Source organism: Brachyistius frenatus, unplaced genomic scaffold (assembly GCF_029030835.1).
Source record: "Brachyistius frenatus isolate BFR_SWC_R1_liver_20210118 unplaced genomic scaffold, ASM2903083v1 Contig_17, whole genome shotgun sequence".
In the NCBI taxonomy this organism is placed as follows: domain Eukaryota; kingdom Metazoa; phylum Chordata; class Actinopteri; family Embiotocidae; genus Brachyistius; species Brachyistius frenatus.
In genome coordinates, this window is record NW_027210616.1 from 2,942,822 (window position 1) to 2,953,727 (window position 10,906).

General features: G+C 41.3%; 1 protein-coding gene across 1 annotated transcript; it reads right to left on the reverse strand.

Annotated features, from left to right (window-relative positions):
* Positions 1-1,381: 1,381 nt before the first annotated feature.
* Positions 1,382-5,311, reverse strand: gpr101 (G protein-coupled receptor 101). Its single transcript, XM_069694331.1, has one exon. The coding sequence runs from the start codon at positions 4,506-4,508 to the stop codon at positions 3,162-3,164; it is 1,347 nt and encodes a 448-aa protein (XP_069550432.1). The 5' UTR covers positions 4,509-5,311; the 3' UTR covers positions 1,382-3,161.
* Between the last annotated feature and the right edge of the window lie 5,595 nt (positions 5,312-10,906).

A 10,906-nucleotide genomic window follows, 5' to 3' on the forward strand; every position in this document is an offset into this window, starting at 1 on the left:
TGACGAGTGCAACCTGCCTTAACATTACTGACCACGTACACCGCTTCATGGAAACAGTATTCACTGATTGCGTTGGCCTCTTTTAGCAGGATAAAGCTCCCTGCCACACTGCAAAAATGTGTTCAGGAATGGTTTGAGGAACGTGACAAAAGAGTTCAAAATGTGGACTCCGCCTCCAAATTCTCCAGATTGCAAACTGATCGGGAACCTTCGGGATGTGCTGTGAAAACAAGTCGGACTTAAAAGATCTGTTGCAAACGTTTTTGTGTCCCGATACTGCAGGACACCTTCAGAGGAGGCACGAGGGCACCTTTCAATATGAGACAGGTGGTCGTAGTGGCCGATCGCGTATATGCTACAGCTACAGTGTGCTGCACATTAAGGATGATCTCTTCATAGCATGCCGGATTTCTTTGGCCACCAGAGAGATTCCCACCTAGTCCATCAAAACGCAGTCACCGTTGAGATGATCCCTTTTAGATTTTAACAAGTGCTTTGCTCGACTGTTTCCTACATAAAACACTGCTGCCTTTTGCTTCAAGCAGTGTGGAGTCATTACCCAGGGTGATAAAATTTTTATGAATAAATGCGATTAATTCAAAATGAAGGCCATGTTTTTGTCCTTGAGCCTCTTGAATAGATAACGTGTTGATTTACCATGTTCCTCACTGTCTGTATCTGGACATGAGGCCATGGCATTCAGTGTTCAGCTCATACTATTAGTTTTCCTAACACCAAGCAAAATGAGAACACTTAGTGGTGATGCTGTTTTAAGAATAGAGATACGGAATCCTCTGACACTCCCATGAAATGCCGACAAATGCAGTGCAGTGCGTTATTCTTGGTCCCATTTTAAACTCTTTGCTCACTTATGATCATATATTTAATTTAAATTGTAAGAGGATGACACACAGTTATTGTATATATCTAGAGACGGATATATATATATATAAAAATATATATATTCACCAATTTACATTAATTTCTTTTGTACTGACTTTTTAAAATATGAAATGTTTTTTATGAAACTACACATTTCAAAAAAATCTCCAAATGTGAAACTTTAGCTTTTATAAATTGATTTGTGCAAGGTTTTTAAAAGTGCTCTGCCATGCTTTTTTTAAAGGTGAAAAAAACCAAAAACGAACAGTCTAACATCTAATTTAGATCTCATTAGTTTTGTTAATTTCCTTACTCAAATGTCAAATGCAAAAAAAATATGATTCCACGTACTCCATGTTAAGTATTTTCTTTTTAAGATCCAGCTCATATCTTAAACCAGGCTTTGGTTGATAGGGACAAGATGGGAACATCCTCTTCAGCATTTTTTTTTTGGTATGAAAAACCCTGTTTTAAATATAATGTCACACTTTTACACTTATTACATATAATTTACTTTTATTAAACAACAGACAGTGTTTGATGTTGGATACTGATACCAGAAAATACAAAAGCACAATAGAAATCACAAAAATATGTAGTTTTAAAGGACTTATTTGCTGACATACTGTAATACACACTGTTCTTCACAGAGCCTCTGATACTCAAATTATGCAAATTTGATTGTCAACTATAATACTGTAGTTTGGATTTCTCCAGGGATCTGTTAATACACCAAGGACCAAGTCCATTGCAGGTCTGATAGGTTATAGATTGGTTCCAAGAAAACTATTACAGTCCCTATAATAATAATAATAATAATAATAATAATAATTACAATAATAATAATAAAACAGCAGAAGCACCCTGGCTAATTCTGCCAACCATTTTTTTTTCTTTTTTCACAAAAGGTGTAAAAACTTGACAAAACGGCGATTAGACACTTTTCAAATTTTGCACATAATATTTTGATGAACCCATCGAACTCTTTTAACTCACTGAACTGCCTTTCTCTGAGATGAGTCACAGCAAGCACACAACACCTACGTGAGGAAGCATCCTCTCCGTGGCTTTTCCATCAAAAATACTGTATCTGGAGGTATCTTTACAAATCTGCATGTGTTCAGTGGAACATAAGAAATCTGTTACACAAGATCTTGCAGCATGCGGCTTACCTTAAAACACTGGCGCAAAGAGACCACTGGGGTTATATATATTTTTTTTATCACACCCTGCTCTCTGCACTGTGTTTTTTTCCACATATATGCTGTACTACCTCAAAGAAAGGCTGACATTACAAAGGCAGCAAATACTGAGTCCAAATAGTGGCACATTGAAGTAGGCGGCAAAAATGTCCACATCAGTTGAGCTTTAGTTAAATGAAACAAAGGACTAAGACAAACAGTATATCTGGCCATCCCGTTAGGGGAAGGGAGTCACCAACACTTGTGTGTTTTGTAACTGACAGGCACAATGAATCACTTTTTCTACTTATTTGTTCAAAAGGCGCTTTGAGACTAAGGAGAGTTACTGCGACAGGGACGTAAACACACATATTTTCACTTACTCAACGTGATTCAAGAGCAAAGATGAGCACTACAGATTCTTCTACAAGCAATACCCTGAGTTCTTAAACTGCAAACAAAGCTTGATTGCACACAAGCACAGTAAATCCTGCGGCCTTTGGCAGGACTGAAGTGATTTAACACACAAATAGTTTAAAGGAGAGTGTGAAATTGTGCGAAACTCTTCAGACTGATGCCTTTATCGGACACATCCGTGACCCCTAATCAGAGCAAAGTGGTCAGAACACCATAGTAATCTCTACCTAGACAGAAGTCCAGGTTTAGATTGAATAATTTGAATTTACATTGATTTAAAAATCTGTCTTAAAGCTAGTACGAAATAGCATATATTTAAAACTGCACACAGTCTGATGTACGAGGCCAATTGTGGTAACTCCTACCACTGTATTTACATATAAAAACAACGTGTCTGTTCCCTCCCACAACCAGTATACATTCATTATGCAACAATGACTGGTCCAAGTATTTTTCTATGAGCTATAACTGACCACACATTAATCATTTAAACAAGCTTATGACAAAATAGTAAAAGTTCATTATGTTGGTGATCAAGTAGGTAGTACCACTGTTCCTAATGACAGAATTAGGCCTAATAATCCTGCTGTCAAACTGGTTAGTTTATATATGAACACACCACATGACAAAACTCTTCAAGTAAGAGACAATATGATCTATCCAACGAGAGCTCGAGGCAGTTTATGTGCTTCGTTTGCTGTGGACTGTGAGCTCCCTCTCAGAGCTGGCACTGGTGGAGGTGGTCTCTTTTCGACTGTCCCTTGACTTCCTCTCAAAAGTGGGAGAGGAAGATGTTGTGCACTCTTCCCAAGTCCGCAGGGGGTAGACCCGAGCAGCCAGGCTGGGCAGGTGAGGGTGGGGACCGGAGCGTCCCTCGGTCGTGGTGAAGCAGCTCTCCACAGCAGAGCTCTGGTTGGGACGGCCCTGCTTGCAGAACAGCCCACAGAGCAAAGCCAGGAACTCTTTCCTCACACTGCGGTGCATGTAGCCATAAATGTAAGGGTGTAGGCAGCACTGTAAAAAGAAAAGTACAAGGGCAAGGGAGGATAACCATTGAGGTACAGCTGCTCTGGTGCTCATAGATATAGTATTCAGAATGCTGTAAGGACCCATGCTGAAGATATATGAAGCCATGATCACAAAAACTACTCGAGCTGCCTTGCAGTGGTAGTGGAAACGTCTGTGTCTGACTCGAACAGGGTATCGTCTGGCTGAGTAGGGGCCCTCGGGTGAGCTGGCCTGCTGGGGCTGGGACTGCCGCTGTGGACTGCTAGCCCCCTGGAAGTCCTGCGGGCAGGGCTGGGAGTAGGATTGGGTCTGTACAGGATGCACAAGAGCGTTCTGCCTCCGGGCTGCTCTGAACACCATCCAGTAACATCCAAGCATGATGAGCACAGGCAGCCAGAAAGAAAAGGTGGACACCACAGTGGAGTAGGAAAGACTGGAGGACCACACCACCGAGCAGACATTGTAATGGCGGTCAAAGTCAATGGCCCCCCAGCCGTAGAGAGGAGGTGTGCTCTGCAGGAAACTGAGCACCCAAGTGCAGATGATCAGGTTGGTGCCCAAGTGAGGGGTCATGCGGGTGGGATAAGACAGAGGGTGGATAATGGCCAGGTAGCGATCCACAGAAACAACTATAATGGTGTTGACCCCGGCAAACGCAAAAAGGTGCATGAGCACCACCAGAGCCTGGCACAGCCGAGCATCCAGGGGCCACACACCTGGCACGGTGGCTGCGATGGCGAAGGGCATTACTAATACGGTCTGGAGTAGGTCCGCCAAGAGAAGGTTGAGGACGAAGCGGTTGGCCACGTGAAGGAGCTGAGGCTTCCTCTGGAACACCAGCAGGACGACCACATTCCCAAACAGGGACACGCACACAATCAGAGAGATGAGCACGATCTTCACCACGCTGTTAGCAGTGGAGGACCAGACTCCAGGGTCCTGGCTGGAGCCGGTGAGACCCAGCTCCCGGGGAACATCAGTGAAATTTATGCCAATACTGGGCTCCCGAGTACTGGACATTGTTCATCTGACATCTGACATACAGCAGAGTGTTGACATAAAGTCAGGTCATTCCCATGTATTTGCTTTTCTCAGGCTGTGGGGACAACAAGCTGTTGTGGCTGCTGCTCCTTGTTCAGTGGATTTCAGGTGCAAAATTCAACATGCATCTCACATTGTTCTCATCTGACACGACATAGCATCCATAACACGGGGGGGGGGGGGGGGAATAGTCCAGGAGACTCATCCACGAGTAGCTGGAGATTGTCAACACGGACTCGCTGCTCATCGTGATCAGTCATTAATCCCTGAACGTTTCACCCAGCGAACAGGCCTTTCTCCTTCTTCGCAGCCCACATCTGCAGAATGGAAAATGGAATTTGGCGACACTAAATGCCACCTTTCAAGCCGACGGCATCGACTGCGAATGTCCAGACAGTGGCGAATATCGCAGATTGCTAATCTGTAATTGATGGATAATACCTTGAAATGATCAGTGATGCGATGCTTGAGGATGCTCACTCCCCCAGCGCTCGGTTTTCATCGTTTTGCTCCCATTTCAGCCTCAGCACCAGTCAATGGCAGCGAGCTTTCACGGCTCAGCTAACATACGCTGCGTGTCTTCACCCAGCGGGGGTCTCTCATCCAGACGAGCATATCTTCCCGTTGCTGCTTTTTTTTTTTTTTTTTTTCGGATTTCATGGCAGATCAGACAGTTATTATTTTGATAAGCTTGGATTCCTCCTCAACAGTCTTAGGCTACTTACGGTCGGGTCCTGTCTCCGAGGTGTCAGAAAAAACAAGGACACCTGCACTGAAATCTCTCCCCCCCCCCGTTCTCCTCCCCCCGCTGGAGCTTGTCACCGACCCCCTCCCATCCTCTTTTCCTCTTTTGTTGTGAATGTGCAAGTGCGGTTCAGCAGGTTGTACTCATACATAGTGGAATCGCAAACCTGTTTCTATATTTTTCATTGTATCAAATCTGTAATTTTCTCTTACTGGTTTATTAGAAATTGAAATAAAGAAAAAACCACCAGGATGAGCTGAACATGTAAAAAGGCTATATATATATATATATCATTGTAAAACCAGTTAACCAGCAATGTCCTCAATTTAGTCTTTTTTCCCCCCACAGACAAATAAATAAATAAAAAAAAGAGCCTGGTTTTCCATTTAACCATTGTCCTCAGGATCTCAGTCAGTCTGGCAGATCTCCTTGGTAACAAGTGATTCAATCAGATGACTGCTGTGATCTTCACATAATGGGATGCCTATCAGGGCAGAGAACAAAATAGGACTAAAATCAGCCTCCATTGCAGGCATCTCTCCAGAGCACCATGCACGAGGTCTGGAATTATAATGTTAAGAGGGTATCAGTGTTTTAACACTCCAGTTGGTACATATGGCATATGTGGTGAAATATGTTTTGTAGCCCAACACCTTATGGCACTAACAAAGCAAAATACCAAAACTATAATCCAAACTAGATTGCCTTAGAGTCCTGATACACACTGTAATTCACATTTACTCTTACCTTTCTAATTTCTTTTGGTAATATCTCAAAGCCGAGACATGTAGTAAGCACTACTTGTAGCTTTTGATCAAATCAAACTATCTTCATGAGTAATGCCAACAACATATGACAATCCAATCTTATCGCTCAGGAGGTACATTTAGTTCCCCCTCGGTCATCTTCGTCAGCAGATACGGTAGATAGCTAATTTCATGCATATTTCTTGTTTCTTTCTGGACCACCTCAGGTAAGCTCTCCCACCCATCTTCCGCACGATGTATACAGACAGAAGTTAAAACACAGAAGTGTTGGCATCAGACCGCACCCTCGAGCATTTCCCTAAACTCGACAGGGAGACACTAGTCCGACTTCTGGAAAGAAAACCATCCTGCTGCTGAAAAAAGATCAAATGCATCTGCACCACACAAGCACTTCGGCAAATTTTACTGTCCGATATACTTGAAAATTAAAAATATATATATATATAATTCTGCATGAACCTAATTTAAACTCCACATTTATTGTTACACCTGACTGCAGTTCTGTCTGATCTATATCAAACTTGCAAATTCAAAGAGTGAGATATACACAGTCTCTAGCCATACTGTGGATAAAAAAAATGACATTTTGTGGATCAAGCAATTAGTTTTATCTTTGAAATCCTCACTTTAAAGATGAAAAAATAAGCAAACTACTGTACAATATGTCTTACAACTCTCTGTCCTTGTTATCCAATCTCTATGACAGGATAAAGCTGAAAAGTCTAACTTGATTCACTCTAAATGCAACAAACGCTTTCGTATTGAAGTGAAACGTATTTACACTGAACATCTGATGGTTCTTTCAACACAAAAAGCTTTCACATTCCGTGTTAATGATTATGTGGATAGCCCAGTTTTGATCAAACCACAACCTTTGAGGTGAATGGTCTTCTATGAATCTTTGTACGATATGCACATTTGTGTGAACCACCATTTTTTTTATTGCTGGAAACACAGGAATGGCGTCTACATTTCAGCCTTTGTAGAAAAAAAGAGACCTCATTAAGATGCGCAGAAAACAAAAGCAGTACTACATTGTGCAATCCAATTAGTGTGTAGCTTACATGGCCTACTAATCAACACTCGTAATTAGCCATTTTATTTCAAGTCTTTGCTCTATCCTAGTTATCAAAAAGCTCTTTGATGTGACTCTCAAGCACCCTGTGTTTTAGATTTAGATTGCAAATGAAATGCTGGTGACCGCAAAGGGGTGGGGAGATGTTTCCCTGTTTTTATGTTGAATGGACTGTGGTTCAAAGGGAGACCCATAGGCCTGCTGCCTCATGGGATTATTAGACTGACAATACAATATGAATGCTTGCAGTGGTCTGAAGTGATGATGTCTCTGTCTCTAGCTCTGTCATTCAGTTTCTCCCTGATTCACTGTCACTCACTGACACCCATGAGCCAACAAAATTGAACTCACAATGGGCAGCAAGGACAAGGAAAGCTTACAACGGAGGCTACATTTTTATGAATTAAAGAGATACAGAACACGTAAAAATCTTGCTTCATTATCACTTGAAAGAAAACAATGCATTATTTATCTAATTAAGTCAAAGAAAAAAATTGCGGGACTGACAAATCTAAAGGGCTGTAGGCCTATATTGATAATTATTTTTTGTTTGTTTGTTGGATTGCTTCGTCTTTTAATTTTTAGTTGAAAAGACTAATGCATCGGTAGACAATTTCAATTAGGTACAAATTATTTTGCAATGCACGTTCAAATTTTATTTATTTAATTATTTGGCCCCTGGGAAGTCAATAAACTACAAAACCAGAGCTAAAGAATGCGCGCAGCCCTGGAATATTCCACACTCCCGTCCAATAGGTGGCGGTAATGCACCTTGAAGTAGGTCTGCCCAGAAAACCTTTAGGAAGAAGAAGAAGAGGCCCTGGCCTTTTACCTTGGCCTGTTAACTTATCAGTGATATGGTTGTCAAGAAAACAGCTGCCCACTGCCTAAAAACATCATTACCTTCCTTTCCGTACCCACTACCACTGTCAGACTACTGTAACTCCACGTATGATTGTTGTTTTTTTTTTGGTACCCAAATGACAGACTTATGCCTGGCAAACACAGCAGCTACTATCTATCAAACTAAAGACCCAGATATTCTACTCAGTTGGAGATAACAGACCAAAACAGAGCGAAGAGGTGAGTAAATGTTGTCAAGTGAGATGGAAAAAAATAAAATACAACGGGCTCCATATGAATGCTGAAGTGACTTTGTGTCTGAATGTGAAAGTGGCAAGTGTTTGCCAGCAGGTTAGCCATTAGTAAACAATTTCCCTTTGCCCACAGGCCCAGACCACCTGGTCCAGGAGAAACTTACCTGAGCTTGTTGCCTGCCATGCCCCCCCCCCCCCCACCCCAACTATGCATTCTCACTGAATTTTAGACTACAATATTTATTTAACAATTATATCCACTGCACATTGGTAAAACAAAGCTTATAGTCAAGCTGTCAGTGGCTCTGGTGCTGTGAATCAAGGCTTTGGTGTTGAAGCCAAGTGTTATAAATATCATAATGGGAGGGAAAACCCTGGACATATTGCGTCGTGAAGTTTTCGCAGCTAATGTACTCATGGGATATACGGTATATACGCCCACACATAAACACATTCACACTGCGTTCTGTACATTGCTGGTTAGGAGATGTTATTGTATGGCTCTTTTCTCTGTACTCTCTATATTGCGGGTGAGGATGTAATGAACAGTGTTCTTTGTGTGTTTTAAGGTTTTAACCCAGCAGGACACGGATCTACTCTTCGTAGCTTCGGTTTTAGTATATTTATTAGACCCTATAGGGAAATATGTTTCTCTAACAGTGTGTGTTTTGTTTCTACTTGTATTTGCTCTTGGTTAGTTTAATTATGAGTATAACAACGCATCTTGTTTGCTAAGCTCCTCGTATGTCCTTTATGTGGAAAAACCTTAATTTTGTAAAGTAACTAAAGTTATTAAAACGTGAAAGTAAAGTGGCAAAAAAAAAAACTAAAGTAAAGAACAAGTACCTCAAATTGGTATGACAGTACTTGAGTAAATGGACTTAGTGAGCTGTGAGAAGGAGAGCTATATATAGAGCAATATGTAAACAATGAGTTTTCTTCACTTTTCCAAACCATGTTATCTAACCTGCCAGATTGCACTGCCTCTTAGAAACGATGGACTTGTGTAAATTAAAAATATTTATCAAATTTCTCATGTGATTCATGTCTTTTTCCTGACAGCATGGAAAGCCCTGCTTACCTTTCAAGTTAGGCCCCACATGACCGTGTCAAACTGACAAGATGAGTTCATGCTGAAGTTCAGGTGAGTGGAGTTGGTGTTGCGTGAGTTTTCCATTCAGTAGTGAAATGAAAGATTCTTTCCTGAGACCATTTCTTTGAAATGCCTTTTCTTGTCTGTAGTTATTGTAAATCCTTGTAGTAATTGAGCATCTTTTTATTTCACTCACATACACATGTAAAAATCTGAATATTATGTAATGGTTGGAGTGAACATATGTTTGATATATGATATTAAAGGGATTTCAAGGAAAATTAAAGTCTTATGACATCAGAGCCAATTTGTTGTTGTCATAGGAGCAGTTTTAGAGATTAAAACGATTATGTCTTGGTCTATTGGTCACGGTGATTTCAACAATTTTCTTTACTGATGCAATGTTTGCAGTAGTGAACTAACTTTGATTGTGGTTTAATCAACTAACTTTGACTGTGGTTTAATCTCTAATGAGACGTACAGAAAAAGTCAAGTTATATTAAAGTCAACACTGATCAGCGCTCATCCCGAGCAACTCGGAGGAAACTCATGGCACAAGAAAGGCTCCACATTGTCACACATAATCATATATTTCTTGATATATTGAACTGACTGTAAAAGATAAGGTATATTACCTGTAAACAAGCTCAGTGGAGTTTGGTGGAGCTCAGAAAATGGTCTTTTATTAAGTGCCCTATAGAGGATAAATACAGGTATCATGCAGCTTGATTATGGGTACGTGCTTAATTAACTCTTTAGGAATGAAGACGTCAGGCCGTTATAATTGTCTGATATTAAGAGACTCATCATAATAGCTCATGTAATGCCGAGGGTCTTATTGTATGCATGATGAATGTAGATATAACCTTTCTGGTGTCAGGAATACAACATGCCCGGGGGGGGACACGTTTAAAACACATGCGCGCACACACACACACACACACACACACACACACACACACACACACACACACACACACACACACACACACACACACACACACACACACACACACACACACACACACACACACACACACACACACACACACACACACACACACACACACACACACACACGTAAGATAAAGTATGGTAGCAGTGGGCAACTCCAAAGCAAAATCTCTGTAAACAAACAGATAACAAACAGATTGAGAGCAACCATCACAGCCCTTCCCTCTAAAGGGAGCCTTTCATTTTATTGCACAATAGCAGTTGTCTCCGAAGCCCAAACAGTTTAGAAGTAATTACTAGTGTTTTCCCCAGAAGGTGATTACTTTGCCACACTTGGCAGCCATTGTCACCGGCCGCGCACCACACTCATCAGCCCTACAAAGGGGAGAAGTGCTCGATTGATGATGAGCCCTCTGTGGCTCTGTGGAGAATTTAAAAGTACTTGTATGAGGCTCTTTCAGGAGATTAACTTGCAATAAGGGCTACCTGCCATGGACACATTCCCTGTATTCATGGTGTCTGCACAAAGACTTTTTAAGAAGGGCACAGCTGCATGAAAGCAATTGGTGAATGGGGATAATAGTCACAAAAGACAACAAACCTCAAGTGTAAAGAAATAAAGTGTTTTTCAAGATTGGAGGCTTCC